Raw genomic sequence first — 26,105 nt, 5'->3', positions numbered from 1 at the left:
CACATCCATCATAACACTGCCTACTATTGTGTTCCTAGGTCCTTCCCATCCTACCCTTATTCTTCTCTTGATCATTGTCCACACAGCTTTCCCTGAAGAATGTTCTGTATTAACAGGTGTTCCATGATAATGAAAAGGAAATGGGAAAGAAATAGAAGAATTACTGGTTAAACCTAGTCTACAAGTGGAAATTTGTCTAGATAGCTATAAGACTATTCTATTGTTTTCAGAGTCTTCCTTTAAGATCCTTAAAGGTAACCACTAAACTATATATTCTTAGAAGATGAATTCCACATGACTTTTAAATGCAAGTGGTTTAACAGCATTTTTGATAGATGGAGGTGAATGTGTTGAAAATTTTATTAACGTTTAGTTTAAAAAGCTTTACACCCGTGCCAAGCCAATTCATAGAAGGTTCTCAAAGAAGTTACCCATTAGGGTTTGGTCCTTTGTTTAGAAGTCGTGGGGCCTTGGTGTTTTTTTGTTAAGCGATTTAAGAATTCATTATCTTGGTCCAGGGCTGGTAATATTGCACCACTTTCTTCTCCCTTCAGGGAAGAAGAGACACTATTATACCTGCAGGCTCTCAGCACATTATTGCCACACAGTTGACTCCTTAACATCTTCTGTGGATTAGCAATTTGCTCTAAATTTGCCTCATCTCCCTCAGAGGAAAGAAGCATTGAAATATCTCTCAGGTTGGAACTTAAATGCAGTTTATGTGTGTGGTAAAACATACATACCCATAAAATTCACCATCTTTAACCATTTGTTTGGTAGTATTAAGTATATTCACATTGCTGTGCACCCTCTCCCATTCATCTCCAGAACTTTGTCATTTCAAACTGAAGCTCTGTACCTGTTAAACACTAACTATTTCCTTCTCTACTGCAGTTCCTGGCACACACATTTTTTTAAAATAAATATTTATTAATTTGAGAGAGAGAGAGAGAGAGAGAGAATGAGAACATGAGCAGGAGGACAGGCAGAGAGAGAGGGGAGGAGAAGCAGGCTCCCTTCTGAGCCAGAAGCCTGATGTGGGGCTCGATCCCAAGACCCAGAGATCATGACCTGAGCTGACGGCAGATGCTTAACCATCTGAGCTACCCAGGCGCCCTGGCACCCACCATTCTACTGTATGTCTGCCTGAGTTTGACTCTTCTAGGTCCCTGATATAAGTGAAATCATACAGTATTTGTGCTCTTGTGTCTGGCTTATTTTTAAGTACAGTTTTGATACACAGAACAGTGCCCTTACAGCCAGTAAGGACACAGTGTATGTAGCTGTTACTTCTAAATCCAAAGTCTTTAAGTGTGGAGCCCTTGGATGAGTCCTAGAGATCTGAACCTCCTTTAAGAGATCAGTTTCCTAATTCCTTAACCCAGAAAATGCTGATTGCTATTCTGGAGTCCTCTCTGCTTTGAGAGCATCCTCTTTGTCCCAAACCAGTATTGGTTCATCTAACTGAAGGCAGACATCAACCCAGTCATATTTGTTGTATGGCTCAAGATTTTGTGGATTCAAATTTGATGCCTAATGGAATGTCACCCACTATAAACCGCCAGCCCCCTGGCCACTGAAGAACTTTGAGCTCATCTTCTTCATATGGAAAATATCTAATGCATATGCAACTCAAAACTACAGTGAGATACCACTTTGCACCCATTAGGATGACTATGATCAAACAGATAACAAGTATTGGCAAGGATGTTGAAAAATGAGAACCTTCATGCATTTCTGGGGAGAATGTAAAACGGTGCATTTGCTATGAATAACAGGATAGTGGTTCCTCAAAAATTAAAAATAGAATTACCCAACAATTCCACTTCTGTATAGACCCCCAAAAGAACTGAAAGCGGGAATTCGAACAGATATTTGTACTCCCATATTCATAGCAACATTATTCACAAGAGTCAGGATAGTCCAAGTGAATATCTAAAATGGATGGATAAACAAAATGTAGTCTATCCACACAATGGAATATTACTCAGCCTAAAATATAAAGGAAATTCTGGCACCTGCAACAACATGGACGACCCTTGCAGGGATTGTGCTGAGTAAAACAAACCAGTCACAAAAGAACAAACACTGTAGAAGGCTACCTATACGATGTACTGAGAGTAATCAGATTCACAAAGAAAGTTAAATGGTGGTTGCCACAGGCTGTGGGAAGAGGAAAGATGGGAAGCTAATGTTTAATGGGGACAGAGCTTCATTTTGCAAAGATGGGAAAGTTCTAGAGATGATACTGGTGATGGCTACATAGCAGTGTGAAGGTAGTCAATGACCCTGAACCATACACTCAAAAATGGTTAAAATGGTAAAGTTTTATGTTGCATATTTTATTACAATAAAAAATGTTTCAAAGGAGTGGCTAGTGCTGGCTGATCATTATTCCCTGCTCCTGTAGAAAAGTTAGAAGCCCTGTGTACAATTTATCCCAAACCCCATATTCTGGAAAGAGACAAAATGCAGTAAGTAGCAAAATGTTTTGAAAACTGGACCTGCCTTAGTTGTTTGTGTTTCTCAAAAAAAAAAAAAAATCACTTCAGCATCATATCACCTCCCTTCCTCCATCCCACATCAAAAGAGGCAAGCAGGGGAAAACCAAACCAAACCAAACAAACAAACAAACAAAAAACAAAGTTCTAAACCAGAGGCAGGAAGACAAACTTATGGGACTAGAATGGTTTCCAGGAGCCAGGGATCTGTCACTCAGAGATAGACCATTCAACATGGATGGGGAGAAACTCAGAGCTAAGTCATGAAAGAAGCCCACCCGTCCATCTTGTCACCCACCTCACAGGAGCAGTATGGGCACCTGCCCAGTGAATCACCCACTAAGGTGGCCTGCCAGAAGGTCTAGGTACTCCTTTCCACTCTGAAATCACTTACCTCACAAAAATGGTTCTCAATAATGTTCAAAGCAGTCAGGGCAACCTGAGGATTCTCATGAAGTTGCAAAGCCTCAATTTTATCAATGCCACCAATTTCTTCTATCAGAAGACACAGATTTTCCTTCTCTGAAAGCTTCTCTGCTGCCTGTGGGTATATAAGAAAAAGTAAGACTGGACAAAAGCCCTTTGGAGGTAGAGCTTTACCACTGTGGAATCAGACCAAAGGCTCCCATTCCAGAATGGACAGCCACAGTTTTACTTTTCCCTAATTAAGATTGCAGGATCAGGGGTACCTGGGTGGCTCAGTCAGTTAAGCATCCAGCTCTGGATTTTGGCTCAGGGTTGTAAGATCAAGCCCCACATTGGTCTCCATGCTGGGCATGGAGTCTACTTGAGATTTCTCTCTCCCTCTCCCCCTCACCAACCCTCTTCTCTCTCCGTCTGTCTCAAAAGAAAAAAAAAATCAGGATTTTCCTCCTCTTTTAGATGTTGATGTTTATAGTACATAGATTTATATTAATTGCACAAAATACAACTTTTGTCAAGTATACTGCCCTCCATAAATACATTGCTACTACTGTTTAATAGATATCCCCTTTCTAATTAATGGAAATTGTTTAAAATTTAAAGTTTAAAAGAGTTCAAGAAATGTTATTTAAATGTAGGTGTTCGAACAGAGAGCTGGAGGGAGGGGCAAGATGGCGGCAGAGTAGGGTCTCCAGGTCACCTGTCCTCAACAAATTACCTAGAAAACCATCCAATCATCCTGAAAATCTACGAATTCGGCCTGAGATTTAAAGAGAGACCAGCTGGAACGCTACAGTGAGAAGAGTTCGCGCTTCTATCAAGGTAGGAAGACGGGGGAAAAGAAATAAAGAAACAAAAGGCCTCCAAGGGGGAGGGGCCCCGCGAGGAGTCGGGCTGAGGCCGGGGCGAGTGTCCCCAGGACAGGAGAGCCCTGTCCCGGAGGAGCAGGAGCTGCACCAACCTTCCCCGCGGAAAGGCCTCCCGGGGAATTGGAGCAGGATCCCCAGAAAGGCGGGGATGCCCTCGGGCTCCCTGGGACAGTAACAGGCACCTGTGCCCCAGGGAGATGCGCCGAGCTCCCTAAGGGCTGCAGCGCTCGGCGGGACCCGGAGCAGCTCGGAGGGGCTCGGGCGGCGGCTCCGCGGAGGGGGCTGCGGGGCTCCGGGAGCAGCTCGGCAGCAGCGGCTCGGGCGGAGGAAGAAGCTCCGCGGAGGGGGCGGCGCGGCTCCGGGAACAGCTCGGAGGGGCTCGGGCGGCGGCTCCGCGGAGGGGGCTGCGGGGCGGGACCGCGAATCCAACAGCGCAGGCCCCGGAGCACAGGGCGCCGGGACACAGCCCAGGATCCGGCCTCCCCCGGGACAGGCAGAGGCCGGGAGGGCCCAGGACAGCGAGGACCCTCCTGCCCCCGAGCTGAGCAGATCAGTGGCCCCGCTCCGGAGCCCCCAGGCCCTGCAGACGGAGAGCCCCGGAGCTACTGCGGGAGCTGAATCCAGGGTCCCAGAGCTGCCCCCGCCACTGTGGCTTCCTCCCGGGGCCTCACGGGGTGAACAACCCCACTGAGCCCTGCACCAGGCAGATGCAGAGCAGCTCCCCCAAGTGCTAACACCTGAGAATCAACACAGCAGGCCCCTCCCCCAGAAGACCAGCGACTCGGACCAGTTCCAAGGGAAGTCAAGGGACTTAAAGTACACAGAATCGGAAGATACTCCCCCGTGTTTTTTGTTTTTATTTTTGTTTTTTTTTTTGGTTTGTTTGTTTTTGGTTTTGTTTTGTTTTGTTTTGTGCTTTTTCTTTCTTTCTTCTTGATTTCTGATTGCTTCCCCCACCCCACCCCACCCCCTTTTTTTTTCTTTTTTCTCCTTTCTTTCTTTTTCTTTCTTTTTCTTCTCTTTTTCTCCCTTTTTTTTCTTCTTTCTCTTTTTTCTTTTTCTCTTTTCTTTCCTTCTCTTTTTCTCCTTTTCCCAGTACAACTTGTTTTTGGCCACTCTGCACTGAGCAAAATGACTAGAAGGAAAACCTCACCTCAAAAAAAAGAATCAGAAACAGCCCACTCTCCCACAGAGTTACAAAATATGGATTACAATTCAATGTCAGAAAGCCAATTCAGAAGCACTATTATACAGCTACTGGTGGCTCTAGAAAAAACCATTAAGGACTCAAGAGACTTCATGACTGCAGAATTTAGATCCAATCAGGCAGAAATTAAAAATCAATTAAATGAGATGCAATCCAAGCTAGAAGTCCTAACGACGAGGCTTGACGAGGTGGAAGAACGAGTGAGTGACATAGAAGACAAGTTGATGGCAAAGAGGGAAACTGAGGAAAAAAGAGACAAGCAATTAAAAGATCATGAGGATAGATTAAGGGAAATAAATGACAGCCTGAGGAAGAAAAACCTACGTTTAATTGGGGTTCCTGAGGGCGCCGAAAGGGCCAGAGGGCCAGAAAAAGTATTTGAACAAATCCTAGCTGAAAACTTTCCGAATCTGGGAAGGGAAACAGGCATTCAGATCCAGGAAATAGAGAGATCCCCCCCTAAAATCAACAAAAACCGTTCAACACCTCGACATTTAATAGTGAAGCTTGCAAATTCCAAAGATAAGGAGAAGATCCTTAAAGCAGCAAGAGAAAAAAAGTCCCTGACTTTTATGGGGAGGAATATTAGGGTAACAGCAGACCTCTCCACAGAGACCTGGCAGGCCAGAAAGGGCTGGCAGGATATATTCAGGGTCCTAAATGAAAAGAACATGCAACCAAGAATACTTTATCCAGCAAGGCTTTCATTCAAAATGGAAGGAGAGATAAAGAGCTTCCAAGACAGGCAGGAACTGAAAGAATATGTAACCTCCAAACCAGCTCTGCAAGAAATTTTAAGGGGGACTCTTAAAACTCCCCTTTAAGAAGAAGTTCAGTGGAACAATCCACAAAAACAAGGACTGAATAGATATGATGACACTAAACTCATATCTATCAATAGTAACTCTGAACGTGAACGGGCTTAATGACCCCATCAAAAGGCGCAGGGTTTCAGACTGGATAAAAAAGCAGGACCCGTCTATTTGCTGTCTACAAGAGACTCATTTTAGACAGAAGGACACCTACAACCTGAAAATAAAAGGTTGGAGAACCATTTACCATTCAAATGGTCCTCAAAAGAAAGCAGGGGTTGCCATCCTTATATCAGATAAACTAAAATTTACCCCAAAGACTATAGTGAGAGATGAAGAGGGACACTATCTCATACTCAAAGGATCTATCCAACAAGAGGACTTAACAATCCTCAATATATATGCCCCGAATGTGGGAGCTGCCAAATATTTAAACCAATTAATAACCAAACTCAAGAAATACCTTGATAATAATACACTTATACTTGGTGACTTCAATCTAGCTCTTTCTACCCTGGATAGGTCTTCTAAGCACAACATCTCCAAAGAAACGAGAGCTTTAAATGATACACTGGACCAGATGGATTTCACAGATATCTACAGAACTTTACATCCAAACTCAACTGAATACACATTCTTCTCAAGTGCACATGGAACTTTCTCCAGAATAGACCACATACTGGGTCACAAATCGGGTCTGAACCGATACCAAAAGATCGGGATAGTCCCCTGTATATTCTCAGACCATAATGCCTTGAAATTAGAACTTAATCACAACAAGAAGTATGGAAGGACCACAAACACGTGGAGGTTAAGGACCATCCTGCTAAAAGATGAAAAGGTCAACCAGGAAATTAAGGAAGAATTAAAAAGATTCATGGAAACTAATGAGAATGAAGATACAACTGTTCAAAATCTTTGGGATGCAGCAAAAGCAGTCCTGAGGGGGAAATACATCGCAATACAAGCATCCATTCAAAAACTGGAAAGATCTCAAATTCAAAAGCTCACCTTACACATAAAGGAACTAGAGAAAAAGCAACAAATAGACCCCACCCCCAGCAGAAGAAGACAGTTAATTAAAATTCGAGCAGAACTCAATGATATCGAGACCAAAAGAACTGTGGAACAGATCAACAGAACCAGGAGTTGGTTCTTTGAAAGAATTAATAAGATAGATAAACCAGGGGATCCCTGGGTGGCGCAGTGGTTTGGCGCTTGCCTTTGGCCCAGGGCGCGATCCTGGAGACCCGGGATCGAATCCCACATCAGGCTCCCGGTGCATGGAGCCTGCTTCTCCCCCTGCCTGTGTCTCTGCCTCTCTCTCTCTCTCTCTGTGTCTATCATAAATAAATAAAAAAAATTAAAAAAAAAAAAAAAGATAGATAAACCATTAGCCAACCTTATTAAAAAGAAGAGAGAGAAGACTCAAATTAATAAAATCATGAATGAGAAAGGAGAGATCACTACCAACACCAAGGAAATACAAACGATTTTAAAAACATATTATGAACAGCTGTATGCCAATAAATTAGGAAATCTAGAAGAAATGGATGCATTCCTGGAAAGCCACAAACTACCAAAACTGGAGCAGGAAGAAATAGAAAACCTGAACAGGCCAATAACCAGGGAGGAAATTGAAGCAGCCATCAAAAACCTCCCAAGACACAAGAGTCCAGGGCCAGATGGCTTCCCAGGGGAATTCTATCAAACGTTTAAAGAAGAAATCATACCTATTCTACTAAAGCTGTTTGGAAAGATAGAAAGAGATGGAGTACTTCCAAATTCGTTCTATGAGGCCAGCATCACCTTAATTCCGAAACCAGACAAAGACCCCACCAAAAAGGAGAATTACAGACCAATATCCCTGATGAACATGGATGCAAAAATTCTCAACAAGATACTAGCCAATAGGATCCAACAACACATTAAGAAAATTATTCACCATGACCAAGTAGGATTTATCCCTGGGACACAAGGCTGGTTCAACACTCGTAAAACCATCAATGTGATTCATCATATCAGCAAGAGAAAAACCAAGAACCATATGATACTCTCATTAGATGCAGAGAAAGCATTTGACAAAATACAGCATCCATTCCTGATCAAAACCCTTCAGAGTGTTGGGATAGAGGGAACTTTCCTCGACATCTTAAAGGCCATTTACGAAAAGCCCACAGCAAATATCATTCTCAATGGGGAAGCACTGGGAGCCTTTCCCCTAAGATCAGGAACAAGACAGGGATGTCCACTCTCACCACTGCTGTTCAACATAGTTCTGGAAGTCCTCGCCTCAGCAATCAGACAACAAAAAGACATTAAAGGCATTCAAATTGGCAAAGAAGAAGTCAAACTCTCCCTCTTAGCCGATGACATGATACTCTACATAGAAAACCCAAAAGCCTCCACCCCAAGATTGCTAGAACTCATACAGCAATTTGGTAGCGTGGCAGGATACAAAATCAATGCCCAGAAATCAATGGCATTTCTATACACTAACAATGAGACTGAAGAAAGAGAAATTAAGGAGTCAATCCCATTTACAATTGCACCCAAAAGCATAAGATACCTAGGAATAAACCTAACCAAAGAGGTAAAAGATCTATACCCTAAAAACTATAGAACACTTCTGAAAGAAACTGAGGAAGACACAAAGAGATGGAAAAATATTCCATGCTCATGGATTGGCAGAATTAATATTGTAAAAATGTCAATGTTACCCAGGGCAATTTACACGTTTAATGCAATCCCTATCAAAATACCATGGACTTTCTTCAGAGAGTTAGAACAAATTATTTTAAGATTTGTGTGGAATCAGAAAAGACCCCGAATAGCCAGGGGAATTTTAAAAAAGAAAACCATAGCTGGGGGCATCACAATGCCAGATTTCAGGTTGTACTACAAAGCTGTGGTCATCAAGACAGTGTGGTACTGGCACAAAAACAGACACATAGATCAATGGAACAGAATAGAGAACCCAGAAGTGGACCCTGAAATGTACGGTCATCTAATATTTGATAAAGGAGGAAAGACTATCCACTGGAAGAAAGACAGTCTCTTCAATAAATGGTGCTGGGAAAATTGGACATCCACATGCAGAAGAATGAAACTGGACCACTCTCTTTCACCATACACAAAGATAAACTCAAAATGGATGAGAGATCTAAATGTGAGACAAGAGTCCATCAAAATCCTAGAGGAGAACACAGGCAACACCCTTTTTGAACTTGGCCACAGTAACTTCTTCCAAGATACATCCACAAAGGCAAAAGAAACAAAAGCAAAAATGAACTATTGGGACTTCATCAAGATAAGAAGCTTTTGCACAGCAAAGGATACAGTCAACAAAACTAAAAGACAACCTACAGAATAGGAGAAGATATTTGCAAATGACATATCAGATAAAGGGCTAGTTTCCAAAATCTATAAAGAACTTATTAAACTCAACACCAAAGAAACAAACAATCCAATCATGAAATGGGCAAAAGACATGAAGAGAAATCTCACAGAGGAAGACATGGACATGGCCAACAAGCACATGAGAAAATGCTCTGCATCACTTGCCATCAGGGAAATACAAATCAAAACCACAATGAGATACCACCTCACACCAGTGAGAATGGGGAAAATTAACAAGGCAGGAAACAACAAATGTTGGAGAGGATGCGGAGAAAAGGGAACCCTCTTACACTGTTGGTGGGAATGTGAACTGGTGCAGCCACTCTGGAAATCTGTGTGGAGGTTCCTCAAAGAGTTAAAAATAGACCTGCCCTATGACCCAGCAATTGCACTGTTGGGGATTTACCCCAAAGATTCAGGTGCAATGAAACGTCGGGACACCTGCACCCCGATGTTTCTATCAGCAATGGCCACAATAGCCAAACTGTGGAAGGAGCCTCGGTGTCCATCGAAAGATGAATGGATAAAGAAGATGTGGTTTATGTATACAATGGAATATTACTCAGCAATTAGAAACGACAAATACCCACCATTTGCTTCAACGTGGATGGAACTGGAGGGTATTATGCTGAGTGAAATAAGTCAATCGGAGAAGGAAAAACAGTTTATGTTCTCATTCATTTGGGGAATATGAATAATAGTGAAAGGGAATATAAAGGAAGGGAAAAGAAATGTTGGGAAATATCAGGAAGGGAGACAGAACATAAAGACTCCTAACTCGGGGAAAGGAACTAGGGGTGGTGGAGGGGGAGGAGGGCGGGTGTTGGAGGGGAATGGGTGACGGGCACTGAGGTGGACACTTGACGGGATGAGCACTGGGTGTTTTTCTGTATGTTGGTAAATTGAACACCAATAAAACTTAATTAAAAAAAAAAAAATAAAAATAAAAATTAAAATTAAAATCTTAAAAAATAAATAAATAAATAAATAAAAACAAAATTAAAATCTTTCTCTCAAAAAAAAAAAAAAAAAAATAAATGTAGGTGTTCTGGCCATACCCTCTCTGGAAAGCTTTGAGAAGTAAGATGAAGGAGACCCTTAATAACATCATGGGAAATAACCAAATTCCCTGGAAACAAGTAACATGAGTGGATTTAATCCAATGCTGATCATTGGATTTATCATTTAGAGCTGTTTATTCATTCAAACATTTACATCTACTATGGGCAAGGCCTACAAAACCATATGAAGATGTGATTTTAAGATTTTAAGATCATGTTATTGGGGCAGACAGGTAAATAATTGTTACAGTATAGAAAGAATATGGTAAATGATCAGTTGTTTAAGTTAAAGAAGATGTACATAAAAGGCTTGGAAAATAACACATGTTCTTGATGAAGAGTGCTGTGCCAGGGTCAACCATAGGATAATCACAGTATTCCCAAAGCAAAGAGGGGCAAAGACAAAGATTTGAAGGAATAAGTGTGGCATTTTAGGAGACGGGGGAGTAATTTAGCTCAACAGCCTATTTGGGAGAAGTGAAGAGAAATAAAGAAAAGGCTTTGGTGTCAGCTCCTGAAGGGCTCAGCTCTCTATTTTGTGTGCAGTGATAAGAAAACCTCCCATGGTTCAAGTTAAATATTATTTAGTCTACACTGTCTACCTGATGAGGGTTTGCACTGTATCTCTAAACCTTGACACGCTCTAGTCCTATCTGCAGGTCCAAAATGAAGTGGGGTTTTTTTTGGCTTTGAGCAAAGAAACTGAGGCAGGACCAATCTGCTAGATTAACCTAAGAAAGCTGGGGGAAAGTGGGATGATCAAGAGCAGTCAGAACTCTGGAAAAGGATTTTGGACATTGACACCACAGCAAACAGCCCCAAAGTCATTTCAAAAAACCTTGAGTTTCACTCTGCTGCCCAGAGGACCTTGTCCTCCTAAGCTGCTATTCCAGTGCCTCTCTCTGGTCTATCAGATATTGTTTTCCCCAGACTCTCCCAAGGAAAAACATCCCAAATGTTTAGTTCAAATGAAACAGATGAAGTTAAATTTCTACAGCCCACAAGTGTGCTTTCACAAATGTGGTATTATCATTATGTCCAACTTTGTCTATGGGTGGCAAGTCTCTATTCCTCATCTATGTGATTTACTCAATCTTAGTGTCTAATTGGGTGCTGTTTCAAATCTGTTCTTGACTCTGGTCAGTTCTTTCCAAAACAGTTACATGAAAAGGATGTTTAAAGTGAGCTTCTAGGGATCCCTGGGTGGCGCAGCGGTTTGGCGCCTGCCTTTGGCCCAGGGCGTGATCCTGGAGACCCGGGATCGAATCCCACGTCAGGCTCCCGGTGCATGGAGCCTGCTTCTCCCTCTGCCTGTGTCTCTGCCTCTCTCTCTCTCTCTCTGTGACTATCATAAATAAATAGAAATTAAAAAAAATGAATGTTTAAAGTGAGCTTCTAAAAGGAGTCCCCTGGTGCTACTTTGAAAATTTTCAAACAGGTTAGTTGCATATAAAAGAACCTTAACCAGATGAATATAGCCAGCCTTCAAGATGGCCTCAGATGATCCCTACCCTTGTATAGCTTCCTCCCATGTTGAGTGGGGTTGTAACCAATAGGATGTTGTTGAAATGACTTCCAAGGCTAGGTTATAAAAGCCACTGGGGCTTTCACCTTGCTTTCCTAGATAACTTCTTCCAGAAGAACCCAGTTGCCATAATGTGAAGACACACAAATGATCCTATGAAGAGGTCCACATAGTGAGAATAACCTTCCAGGCATGTGAGTGAGCCAACTTGGGAGCTGATCCTCCAGCTTCCATCAAGCCTTTGGATGAGACTGCAGCCCCAATTGACACCTTGAACCTCATGAGACCCAGAACCGTCCAGCTAAGCTGCCCCCAGATTTCTAATCCCAGAAACTATATGAGATAATAAGTATTTGTTCTAGACCTCTAGGGAGTAATCAATTATGCTGTGATATAGAACTGACACAAATGGTCTATGAACACCGGCTTTCTTTCAGAAATAAGACTTTTCTAGTTTTCTAATTCAAGTCTTTGTGGCCAGTTTCAAGATCTAACCCTTGTAACTTCTTGCTGCTCTTTTGAGTGCATCTTATGTTTTAGCCTTCTAAAAGAGCCAGCCGTGTGGTTCACAGACTGCTTTCCCCTGCTTCAAACCTTTGATTTGTTTCTCCATCTCACTCAGAGTAAGCTGAAGTGCTCCCACACCTTATGTGATCTGGGTACTCTGAGCAGGACTACCACCTTCTATGCATTCACTCCCACTCATCCTTGAGTACTCTTCCCCCAGATAACCACAAGACTCATTGCTTCACTTCTTTTAGGGTTTTACATAAATGTTCTTCCTGAGACAAGTTTCTGCTGACAATTACATACAAGGGATCACCATTCTCCCCCCTTCTCTGAGACACCAGTGACTGCCTTTTTACCAGATAAACTCTAAACTGCTGTGTCTGTTTCTCTCCCAATTAATATATGAGCTCAAACAGAACAAAAGTATTGTTCTGTTGTATCCTGAGCATCTGAAACAATGCTGGGCACTCATTTGAAAAATGAAGATGGACCTTCTTTGCAAGTCCTCTTGTTTTTGTTACCCATAGGATACATGGCCAGGAGGAAGGGTGAAGGAGAAGAAAGAGAATACACATGGGAGTTTTAAGAACCAAATTAAATGCCTTAAAATTGGAGACTGCTGTTTAAAAACCAACCTGCTTCAAACAGCTCACCTGGAGGATAAAAGAGATAACGTCAAGGATGATGATAACAATTTTGGTGTCTTGGATGGTAAGCAGATTCACCAGTGGCTCCAGAACTCCAGAGTGGACAAGGTGGATCAACTGGTCTATGGTGCCTCCAGTTGTGAAGTTAGCCACAGTCCAAACAGCCTCTTTCTGGACTTTAAATTCTCCCTACAGAAAGAGAACATTTACATTCTTTAGAGATCCTGAAGAAATTAAATATAGAGATGCTAACACTTAGTTCAATTTCTAGGTAGGCTAATGACAGCCAGGACTGTATGTGCAATTTACATAGAACACCCCAGCAATCTGCCTCCAGTTCTTATGCAGAAGACAGCATCTTTGAGAAGCCCAGAAGCAGACAGGCAGACTCCTATGGGGCCTTAAAAAAGGTTCTAAGTTGATGTAGACTCATTTCTTTAGGTCAGGTTTATGGGGAAAATAGACATTATGCTTGGAACTTTAGGTTATAGTGACCTAAAGGTCAACATTTCTGGTATTTCTGTCACAGGAAAACTATGGACAAGAAGCTCCAGAGCTACAAAGCTAAGCACACAGAAGTGATCTCAGGGACTGAGCCAGCCCAGAGGTGACAGAAGAAGGCCATTGAAACATTACTCAATGTTTGCCTTGCCTTGCATTTACAAGAAACACTTTACCCAGAGGTATGGGAGTAATTTGCCATAGATACTTTTTTTTTTTTTTAAGATTTATTTATGAGAGACACAGGGCAGGGGGGCAGAGACACACAGGCAGAGGGAGAAACAGGCTCCTCACAGGGAACCTGATGTGGGATTCGATCCCAGATCTCAGGATCATGCCCTGAGCCAAAGTCAGATGCTCAACCACTGAGCCACCCAGGCGTCCTGCCATAGATCCTTCTATCCCCAGGCAGGAGTTATTCCTGCTTTAATGGCTGGGGAAAAACTGTGACCTCAGCTTAAAGAACAAACAAAAAAGGACACAACGATAACTAGCTTGGAGCCAGTTGTAATTCAAAAGGCAGTTGGAAATAAAATTACTCCTTGATTCGTGACTGGATGTTCTGATTAGAATATGTACAGACTCACAGACACACAGAGGATAGGAAATACCTGATGGATTGAACCCTTGATTTGGGTCACACATCTGGGAAACCACCATCTAACTGGAGAGCAGGCTCACCACCAGCAGCTTCCCTTCCCCATCCTACCACGCTTTCCTCCCCACCCCGACAAGACTGAGCCACTCCTGGCTCATTTCACACGTAGAGGATTTAAACATCTATCACATCCATTCTAAGATGGCAAAAAGAAATGCTGACAAATAGTAGTAGTCCTGGGAAAGGCAAGTAGGAGTCAGGGGGAAGAAGGAAGTTTTATTGTATTTCTACTTTTATGTCTGGGTTTTCAGTGTATATTACCACTCTAATTGGTGTGATTTTTACACTGAAAAGGCCACCTTCAGTGGCCTTTCAGTTCTTTAGTGTCTAATATCACCATAACCTGATAGGTTTTTCCTCCTAAAACAAAACCAAACCTCCCCTACCCCTCTCTTTTGGCAAGTAGAGTGGATGGCCCATTCTTTTAACACTAAAGATAAACCAATATTTTCCAGGTCAATATTTTTTTCTGAATATCTGATCCATGGGATCACCTTTTCATTGAACAATGCCTGTTTAGTCTCTTAAATCTTTAATGGGTCAGCCAAAATGAGATGCCTCTTCTTTTCCAAGGAGAGTTAGGAAACTAAGGTCTCATAGCTCTGTTGTGAGCTCAATTAATTTGCTTCTTAGCCTGTGTCTGAATTCCTGGAGGAGTTCAACACAGGGCTGGTTGGAAAATAGCCTTTTGTCACAGACATGGAGTGCACCGCTTACATTTTTTAGCAGAGCCACCAAGGGAGGCAGCATGCCGCAAGCAATCAGCCGCTGGATATGTTGGCAGGGCCCTGCAGCCACATTGCTCAAGGCCCAAGCTGCCTCCTTCTGGATGGAGGACTTGGGGTGCATCAGGAGTTGGGGCAGCACGTTCAGCATGCCCGCGTCAATGGCCATCTGGGTCTGGTAATCCGTTCCTGTGACGATGTTCCCGATTGTGCGGAGAGAGGGGGTCTGGAAGAACAAGGCTATGGTATAACCAAGCATTGCAAATGTATTGTAACAGAAGGAGATAATCACACCAAGCTCTGTGCATTCCCAGATATTTGTCATGCCATGTTGATGGTGCTCAGAAAACCTGCGAATAGTGATTAAGTCCATGATCCTTATTAATTCAGCACATCCACAGCCATTTGCATAGTTTACAGGTACTAGGCTAGACTCTCGATAGTTCCAGCTCACATGAGATAGAGGTCAAGTGTTGCCTTTATTAAGAAATGATGCTGCCCTTTCTGTATCCTTACACTGGGAAAATCGCTAAATTGATTACAGTGTGTATAATGTAATAATTTCTACCAAATTTGTATTTAGCACCAGTATCAAGTTTTTGTTGTATATTTAATTGGAGCTAATGAGATCCCAATGGCATTTTTTTTTATGTATTCACAAACTCCCTCTCAACTCTGTAGGTCCCCAGGATGGGGGGTGCAATTGGGCTCAAGACAACCATCCTCTAAGGGATGACTGCATTTATTTTGATTTCTCTGCACCGTAATGGCTGCCCCAGCACAGACTATCAACAGTTCTGGAGTTTTCCTAGCCTTATATGCTAGGTATCTGCTAATCAAGTGAGAGGTGGAAGTAGTGCTAGAGGCCAATCACTTTGGCAGGATGGCTCCAAATGGGCCCTAGGCCCCCCCACCCCAGGACTAGAAGCTTTTTATAGATACTGTTGGGGGCAGAGAGGGTAGAAAGTATCTCCAAACTAACCTTGACATATGAGGAATACTATGCTAATCTAGACATAGATGATCACTAAGGCTGCATAAATATACGTTAGCCACAGTAATCCAAAAGGCCACCCATATCTTAAGGCATGTCTTCAAGAAGCATATTGTATAAGGGACACATTTCATAACCTAAGCAAAGCATTTGATTTTTTTTTTCATTTTCACCTATACTGAAATAGTCTAATAACAAACTGGGGTGAGGATAAGAGGGAATTTTCTTTTATACTTGAGTAAGAAATTCAAATGTTACAATGAGCTTTACATTAATACACACACTCACACATGTGCACACCATATTAGCCAACTTGTTAACATCTGCATGCACAGATCCTTGGAAAGCAAGGCCACAGCCACTAAAGAATAGTTTGCTGGGTGAAGGTATTATTTTAATCTGGTGCTTGTCTCTATTTTCTAGCTACCAGAGGAAGACAAAGTAAATTATTTAACATCCACTAGGATTTTTGGATCAAGAGAGATTCGTCTTTGGCTAAAGAGTAGCAGAAACCAGGGAAATGCAGATGACAAGCTTTGTTCTAGGTAAAGTAAGAGATCTGACTATGGAAGACTGGGGGGTGGGAGAGGTCTTGTTCAAGTGAATAGGACTCACATGTTCTAATCTGAAGGCCCATACAGACCCAGATGGGACCTGGGGACATTTACCAAGACATTGAGCTCTGAGCTGCTCATAAGCTGGACCAGCCTGGGCAGGACCCCTGTGTTGACCACTTGGCCGATGCGCTCATTGCAGCCATCGGTGAGGTAGGACAGGGCCCAGCAGGTATCCGAGAGAACCTCGCTGTCTTGGTGCTGCAGGAGGTGGGACAGGACAGGCAACATTTGCTTCACGGCTGTCTTGCAAGGGTAAGGATTTTTGTTTCGGCACAGGTTGGACAAGGTCCACGTGATATTCCGCAGAAACGTGATCTGTAATAAGGAGACTACTTCCAGCATTGGGTGCAAAGAAGGAAAAATGCCAACAGCTGTGTGTCCTTGCCATCCCTGATCAATATTATTGACCAGTGTGGAGCAAAGTATTTGAGCTTCATGCAGAATATGTTCTCGATACTGATGCATACAGAGGAGACCAAGAATGAGCTTTAAGCTTCCTTTTCAAATGTTAGGTGGAGGTTTCCTCATATTCTTCAAAATGTCCCTCCCTACTTGACTCAGTTGATGACCTATTTTATTTTTCATTGACAAAACAAAGGCCAAGCACGAGTTACTTGGTCTGCGCAACTGTCACTCACTCCACCAACATGTGGTAACCACATTCCTGATCTTTGTTCAAGGGTCAGTCTTCCTACCCTGCATCTGGATCCCATTTTTGCCTTTGAAGATTCTATCCCCACCATCGCCTCTCTACATCCTTCCCACACTCTGGGGCCCACCTCTCTAGCCATCATCCTGTTCCTACTTTTCCCAGAGTCCATCTCTATTCACTGTCTACCTTGCAGCTTCCCATTTGTTCTTCCACCCCTCTCGTCATATTTCTGCCCCTACTTCTTTGTACTGGGTGATGAAATTGGTTTCTTCCAGGCCACCAAATCCAACAACTGCCTTTTCAATTCTAAAGTTACTGTCCTTCTTAGCCTTAGTTAGTACCCCTCTTGAAAAACCCTTCTTGGCACCTATGACACCAAACCAGCATTTCTATTGCCAAATGGGCTGTTTCTTCTCAGTCTTTGGGGCAGACTCTGATTGTTAGAGCTTGAGACCCTTGGTCCCAGGCTCTCCTTATATTCCAGGTCAGGGGTTGGCATATTTCTTCTGGAGAAGGCCAGAGAGTAAACACTTCCAGCTTTATGGGCCATAGGGTCTCTGTTGCAATTTTTCATCTCTGCCCTTGTAACATTACCAAAGCCACAGACAATATGGGTAAAAATAAATGGGGATGGCTGTGCTCCAAAAAAAAATTATTTACAAAAGCAACCAGCTGGCCCCTGCTCTAGTTGATCCTGCCCAGCTTGATGACGTATGCATGCATGACTATCTGGACCTGCATTAACCATCTACCTGATGTTGCTGTGATGATGCCTCTCACTCACCTCAAATTAATATGTACAACTAAGGCTCTGATTCCTTCTCCCCTCCATCCTTCCCATTTCTCTAGGAGAATAGCCATCCAAACAACCTAACACAAAACCTTTCTTCTTCCTATTCCCCATGTCCAGCATGGCAGCATTCCAGCTCCCTCCGCTATCACTTTACAAACAGCCAGAAGGGTCTTTCCAAAAGATCAGATCACTTCCTGCTTCCCTCTGCCAGCATGTGGGTGTCTAGGACCCTTGCCCTACTTGTCATCTTGCACTGCTGTCTCTTTGCAAACTCCCTGGTCATGTCAGCCATTTTCTGATTCCACAATGTCAGGTTTTCTCCCTCCTTGGGGGATGGGTATTCCCTGGGCTTTTAGAAGCTACCTTCTCTTCATTTCTGTTTGAGACAAATCTAGAACCAACATTTATCCAAAGGGGTCCCCTATTGTTGCCACATCAATCAACTTTGACTCTAAGCTTCAAACGTAGACCTAATACCTAGGATCAGAATAGATGACCCATTAATTCTGTCTGTGCCCCTTGAATGGAGAGTTTAAACATCTACTTTTGTAGGATTATAAGCTTAGAAAAATTTTAATGGACCTCTTCCAATGCCCCCTGAGGAAAAATCAGCATTACTGGCCCTTGGGGCCAAATTCAAGTCAATCTCTGCCCCATGTGATATTCAATCCTAGGCCTTGCTTATAATTGCTGTCATAAGGGACAAGGCAGCAAGCATATGACCTAGCATTGACTTAAAAGTACTTCCCCAATTTCAGAAACTTGTTACCTAGCTAGTTTTTCTACTTCAAAGACTCTTACTGGTATGGTTGATGAAACCAGGGCCAGCAGATGTGGAATGGCATTGCTCGAGATAACGATGTCTCTGAATTCTGAGCCATCACCTACAAATAGATAAGAATGTGACAATTAAACAGGGAGCGGAGAGAATCCTGGGCTAAGTGACTCATTTTTTAAAAGGCTGTACAAAGGGAGAGAAGCCACAGTATCCCTGGGTTGGACAAGTACATAGTATAGGCATGAACTAGATCCTGGGTCTCCATCATGTCAGTTGGGTAGATAGGCCAAGTGTGAAAAGCAGGCACTACCCAGCAGTGATCATTATAAGTAGTCTGTGGACACATAAAGGAGGCAGCCAGTGGGTCCAGGAAGTGCTCAAGACTCTAAATACTGGTAGCACTTCACAGCATGTTCCTCAGGAAGATGAAGGAGGCTATTGCAGGCCAAATTGTCTTCCCAGGCGACTTTGACATGGGGTGGAAACTTGCAAATGCAACTCAGAACCCAGTGTGGGGGAATGGGTAGATGCTAGCCACCTGCTGTCCCACTCAGGCAAGACTATACCAATTTGAGACCTTAGAAGTCTCAGTTTATAATACTCCAACCACCAAAGCAAGGCATAGGTGACTTTATACCACCCAGTTTTGCCTGTTCCTTACTGAACCAAGCAAAATGAAGGACAAAGTCTCTGCAAATGGGTGCTTCCTTTCTGCAAGCATTTAACAAGCAGACTTGTTTTATATTCTGTGTTTGCTAATCCCAGTATCTGAAGTCCTTGGAGGTCTAATCATACTGTTTGTTTTTGCTGACTCAGTCATGGTGGGTTGTTGATTCTCTGAACTTGAAACTGCTAATATTTGGCTGATCCTAATTTGTTTAAATCCTGAGGGGCCCAATTGAGTTCGTATCCTCCCAAGAGCATTGTATTTATATTCAGCCAGGAATCCTGGAGCTTCCAACCCTGCAGCACTAACTCCTCATCTTATGCTTTCCTGGACCATGCAGGGAATATAGCATCAACCCCAAATTCACAAGGCCATTTTAGGACTGCATTTACAGGGGAGACTTGTACCCCACACTGAAGAAACATTTTTTTTTGCTATGTTTCCTTAGTAACTTTCAGTGGAGATAGAATTCTCTCAGGGTCCTGGGTTATGCAAGGGTCTATTACATATGCTGTATGGGTCAAAGACTTGTCTTTTGTTCTTGAAGCCATTAAGACTTGAGGCTGTAGGACCCCGGTATTGACAGACCTCACTAGACAGCCTAGAGCTTCAGCACATACTGTATCATTTGGTTGCCACTTTAGTTTTTGGTCTCTGAACTGGACTCTGGATTTTGGAAAAGCCTGTCGTACTATTCTCAGCTTTTCTAGATATTTATACTGAGTGTATTGAATCTTTATGCTACCCAGAGAACTCCCATAGCATGCCAGATGCCCAGCCCACTGGCTTCCTACCCCAATGGGAAGAGGGGAGAGTCTCACCTGCTATATTACCAAGGGCCCATACTGCCTGCTCGCACACAGTCATGTGGGGGGAAGACAGGAGCTCAACCAAAGGTTGTATGGCCCCACCTTCCACAACAGCTTGAGTCTGCTCGGAAGTCCCTGAAGCAATGTTGGTCAGAGCCCAGGCTGCCTCGAACTGTAAGCAGGGATGAGGTGACAACTTCAGGAACTCCACCAGCCTGGGAATGAGCCCTGCTTCAACAATCAGTTTTAGAGGAGGGTTCTTTTCCTGGGACAGCATTTTCCTTTGTAATGAAAGGGAAAAATATATATAAACAAGTCATGTGAGGCTGATATTAAGAACCTCCTTTATAAGTGTTCTTGGCATTCCTAGCTATCAAATGAGACTAACATCTGGGGCCAAGCTACTTAATATCCTAACGTCCAGCCTGTAGCACTTTGCAGTGACAAGGCAATATTTTTCCCTTTAGGTATTATCTATGAGCTGAGATCCCTATAGAGGCCAATTTAAATTAAGCAATTCATCTCTGACAACACTTGCATATCTTAAGTGTAGAGGAATAATTTAGTCTTGCTTTTGAATGGACTTGCCTTGTCTTATATTGTGTGGGCATTTTGCCACCTCCACAAAAACAAATAGGCCACTGGAGCTCATTTCTAGCTAGGAACCTATGAACAGCAGAAGTTTGTTTGGTGATACCTGGCTGCCTGGGTGGCCTGGAAACATAGGTCTGGATCTGAGGTATTCACACCATTGATTATTTCTTGCAGGGTGAGGCTGACCTGCAAGGAGACACACATTCAGGTCAGAGTCTCTGCCCAAAGGAATAATGACGGTTATCTAGTCCTGCCATCTATCTGATTAGAACAGGCTGGCTTGGACAAGATGTCCCCAGTCTGCACATTGGTCTCCGTTAGGGGAGAGAAGAACACTTGGAGGTCTTATAGATCTCATGGATCTGTGGGATACTCCCTATGCTCTGGGGAAGGGGTCATCCCTATCATCACTTGTATCCCCAACAACTTTTCATCCCATGCAGTAAGAACATGTTAGTGATGGTCAGCAAAAATGGCAGAGTAAGGACCTCCAAAAATTCCCTCCTCCATAAAAACAAGAAAACCAACACAAGTAGTTCAACCTTCCAAACTCCAAAAATTGACCAAAGGCTTGTAGCAATTTGTTTTATTTGATCCAAAAAGAGATTATTCAAGAAAAAGAGCTAATTTCAGGAAGAAGAATTCTAGGAAACAAAGTGTATCAACATATGAACAGAATTATACATCATGACCAACTGGGATTTAATCCAGAAAGACAAGGGCAGTTCAACATATGAACATCAATATAGTAGGACTTATTAATGAGATGGGGGAAAAGTACACAATCATCTCAGTAAATGCAAGATAAGCATTTGACAAAATTCAAGCACACTTCCATGATAATAAACATTCAACAAGCTAGAAATAAAAGGCAACTTCCTCAACCTGATAAAGCCATCTTTAATAAAACCCCACAGCTAGCATCATACTTAAATGGTAAAGGATGGAAAGTTTTCCCCCTGAAATCAGAAACAAGACAAGGATGTCCACTCTTGTCACTTTTATTCAATGTAGTATTGGAAGTTCTAGACAGATGAACTAGGTAAGGGGGAAAAAAAGTCATCCAGATTGGATTTTCCAGATTGGAAAAAAAATAAAAATTATTGCTATTTGCAGAATTCAAGAATTTGAAGATGGAAGAGCCTAAGGAATCTCCACATATACAAAAATAGAGGTTCAGCTAGGCTTCAGGATTAACATATAAAAATCCCTTGTATTTTTATACATCAGCAATGAACAATCCAAATTGAAATTAATAAAATGATTTTATTTTCAATGACATCAAAAAGAGTAAAATACTTGGGAATAAATTTAGTAAAAGTAGTACGTGGCTTACATACTGAAACTATAAAAAAATTAGAGAAGACCTAACAAATTAAAAAATACACATGATCATGAATTGGAAGGCTTAACATGGTCAAGATGGCAATACTCTTATAAACTGATCTATAGATACAGTGTAATCTCCATTAAAATCTGAGCTATCATTATAGAAGAGATTGGCAAGTTGATTCTAAAATTCATTTGGCAATGCAAGGGATCCCAAATAGCCAAAATAATCTTGAAAAAGAACTAAATTGGAAGACACTTCCCAAAACCTACTACAGAGCTACAGCAATCAATTCTGTGTTGTGCTGACAGAGGATAAACATATTGATCAATGGAAGAGAATCCAGAGTCTACAAATAAACTCTCACATTTATGGTCCGTTGATGTTAGACAAGGGTTGGAAGACAATTCAATGGGGGAGAGGATGGTCTTATGATGCTAGGACAACAAAATATCCACATGCAGGACAACGAAATTGGACCCCTACTCACACCCTTTACAAAAATTTACTCAAAATAGATCAGGTCGAAAATAGAGAACTAAGGTCTAAAAATAAGAACTAAAACCATAAAACTCTTAGAAGGAAACTTAGACATAAATCTTTGTGACCTTGGATCAGGCAATGAATGGATTCTTAAACATTATACCTAAAGCATAAGAACCAAAGATAAAAGTAGACAAATTGAATGGTTTCAAAATTTAAAACTTCTGTGCTTCAAAGGATTCTGCCAAGAAAGTGAAAAGAATCCACAGAGTAAGAAATATTTGCAAATCATATATCTGGTAAGGGTAGGATAAGGGTAAGGGTATCTAGTCTCCAGAATAGACAGTATAAGGAACTCTTACAACTCAACAATAGATGAACAAATCACTCAAGTTTAAAAATGAGCAAAGGTTTGGAATAGACATTCCTTCAAAAGATCTACAAATAGCCAGTAAGCATATCAAAAAATGATCATCAGTTGTTAGGAAAACATATCAAAATTTTATAACAATATAGCCCTTTGTACCTACTAGATGGCTATAATATGAAAATGGACAACAATAAGTGTTGGTAAAACTGTCAGAATGTGATGTAATTGGGTGATCTGATGAGCATTGGGTGTTATATGCAACTGTTGAATTGTTGCAACTGATGAATTGTTGAACTCTACACCTGAAACTAATGATATACTATATGTTGAATTTAAATTTAAAGAAGAATATCAAGGGATGCCTGGATGGCTCAGTGGTCAAGTGCCTGCCTTTGGCTCAGGTTGTGATCCTGGGGTCCTGGGATTGAGTCCTGCATTGGACTCCCTGCGGGGAACCTGCTTCTCCCTCTGCCTAGGTCTCTGCCTCTCTGTCTCTCTCATGAGAAAAAAAAAATCTTTAAAAAATGAAAATTAAAAGAACATCAGAATGTACAATGGTATAGCTACTTTGAAAAATAGTTTGGCTATATATTTGTTTCCTATTGTTACTGTAAAAATTACCACAAATTTAGTGGCTTAAAACAACACATTCTCTTACAGTTCTGGGGGGTCAGAAATTCATGATCAGCTTCACTAGACTAAAGGAAGGGCTGGCTCTTCCTGGAGGCTCTGAGGGAAGAATCAGTCTTCTAGCCTTGTTCAGCTTCTAGCGGGGCCACCTCCATTCCTTGGCTTGTGACCCCCTCCCTCCATCTTCAAAGCACAACATGTTAATCTCTGCTTCTGTTGTCCTATAACCTGCTCTAACTTGTCCTTCACCCTTATAAGGACCAATGTGATTGGTCCCATCCAGCTAATCCAGGATAATCTCCCCATCTCAAGATCCTTAGTTTAATCACACCTACAAAGTCCCCTTTGTCCTACCAAAGTAACATTAACAGGCTCTTGGGATTAGGAGATGGAGGTTTTGATGGAGGAAGTAGGGTGGGGCACTATTCAGTTTACCAAAGGTAGTTCCTCAAAGAGTTAAACAGAATGATCATAGGACCCAGTAATTCTACTCCTAGGTATACTCAGGAGAATTGAAAACATGTCCACACAAATACTTGTGTACAAAGCAGCATTATTCATAATTGCCAAAAAGGGGAAACACAAATGTCCACCAACTAATGAATGGATAAACAAAACATGGTATATCTATACAATCAGCTATAAAAGGAATAAAATACTGACGCATGCAAAACATGGATGAAACTTGAAAATGTTAAACTGAGTGAAAGAAGCCACGTATGGCAATTCAGAGAATGCTTACAGCCATTCCATTTGATGGCAGCTACCGTGTCAATGGATCCACTTGCCCAGATTGAACTCATCTCTGCCCCATAAGTGTCCTAATCCCAAGGGTGCAATGATGGTTAAGGTGGAACATAGGTGGTGATGGATCATCAAAGACACGTAGATACAAGGCTAGTGGAGTCTAAGAGAAGAAACTTCCCCATCAGAGCATTCCAGAAAGGATTTTCAAAAACAATATTGGCCTGCAAGTCAACCCAGAATTTGTACTGAGTGAGGCTGAGGTGCATGGGGAATGGAAGACAGAAGACAGCATTCCGATCCTAGGCAAGCCTTTATGTATTGAGTGACTAGATGATTCTGAGAGAGAACCTTCCTAAGCCCTCATTTCCTATTTCTGACCAAGTGGTGGCAAGTGAATTTCCATTAGAAACATCCTCTTGCCTACCCCCACCCTGCTCAGAACATAGATCTCAAACTCACAGTCACAAAGGTAACAGCCCTTAGCTTTCTGAAAACATCAGCTTAGTTCTAACCATGAACTCTCCATTCCTCTCCTTAAAGACCCTCAATGAGAACTTGCAATTTCTGAATCTATGAAATATCTTCAAGCCAGAGAAACTAGCTAAGGACGTATTTCATACACAACTCTCATGAACACCACATTCCCAGTGTACCCCTTTAGTTGGTTGTTCAGAAGCTGGATCAGTGGAGAAATTGGCGATATTTCTTCTCTTTAAGGCCTGCTCATCTTTCTTGGCCTTCCGGAGTTCCAGGCTGACTGCTATCCTCCGTTGCCGCCTCATCTAGTGAGGAAAAGAAAGAATTGAAGCCCTTAGAGTAGGGAAGTTAGGTTGTCACCACATTTAGCTCTTAGAACATGCTTCAAAGCATCAGATTCCACTTTTACAGTTGCAACAGGCTGGAAGAGTTAAGATCACACAGTAAATAGTCTCAGCATGGTTTACCTCCTCTGCTTTCTCCCACTATACCACATCCAGAAAAATAGTCAACCTTCTGCCCAAAGTGAAGGAAGTCTATCTACAATCTTGGCAGGCTAGGACTCTCTCAGCTGGAAAGCCATGTGAGCAAAGCATCCCATTGCCCCGAGTCTGAACACATTTTCATCAGTGCTGATTAGTCCCTGAAGAGCAGGTGGGCCTCCCGACCTTGGGGATCCAGGCAGGGCTGGGAACTGGGATGTCACAACCCACATGTCCCCTGACCGTTTCCACCATCCATCAACAGGTCATTCATCTAGTCTTGATTTAGTCCCAGGAGGTTTACTTGGATGCCAGACTGAGGGAGATGAAAATTAAAAACAAAACAATATACCCTTTTTTCTTAGATCAGAAGAAACCCATAGACTTTATAGTATTGGGAGTCCTTGGGAGAAATGATTTATCTTTTAGATCTCCATTTTGGTATATTTGCTTTGTCATCCCCATGTCCTGATCCTCCATTCCATTTTTTTTTTTAATAGAGGGAGAGAGAGAGAGCACGTGAGCATGCATGCACACGAGCAAGGGAGGGGCAGAAGGAGAGGGGAGAAAGAATCATAGGCAGGCTCCACCCTCAGTGCAGAGCCATCAGGCTCACTACCCTGAGATCATGATTGGAGCCAAAAGAAAGAGTCGGACTCTTAACCGACTGAGCCACCCAGGCACCCCTGCTCCATTCCATTTATGATGCATCTCAACCATGAGATTTTCACTGCACTGCTCCTCCAGAGAGTGAAGCAGTGGTTGGGTACTCACAGACACATCTTTGCCTCGGTACTTAAATTTTCTCAGCCTCTCTTCTGGAGCATGTAAAGTTGGCATATTG

The 26,105-nt window shown here is 42.3% G+C and overlaps 1 protein-coding gene across 1 annotated transcript; it reads right to left on the bottom strand.

The window, feature by feature from the left end:
* Nucleotides 1-396: 396 nt before the first annotated feature.
* On the bottom strand, nucleotides 397-26,105 carry KPNA7 (karyopherin subunit alpha 7). Its single transcript, XM_025986236.2, has 10 exons — nucleotides 26,036-26,105; nucleotides 24,956-25,084; nucleotides 20,846-20,928; nucleotides 20,161-20,429; nucleotides 18,696-18,778; nucleotides 16,501-16,764; nucleotides 14,831-15,064; nucleotides 12,961-13,143; nucleotides 2,896-3,042; nucleotides 397-548 (listed from the first exon to the last, which is right to left on the bottom strand). Exons 1-10 carry the CDS (start codon nucleotides 26,099-26,101, stop codon nucleotides 435-437), a joined length of 1,572 nt encoding a protein of 523 aa, XP_025842021.2. The 5' UTR covers nucleotides 26,102-26,105; the 3' UTR covers nucleotides 397-434.

Source organism: Vulpes vulpes, chromosome 3 (assembly GCF_048418805.1).
Source record: "Vulpes vulpes isolate BD-2025 chromosome 3, VulVul3, whole genome shotgun sequence".
NCBI classification, from domain to species: Eukaryota; Metazoa; Chordata; class Mammalia; order Carnivora; family Canidae; genus Vulpes; species Vulpes vulpes.
The sequence above is the reverse complement of the archived record's forward strand: the minus strand, read 5'-3'. Positions and strand labels throughout refer to the sequence as shown.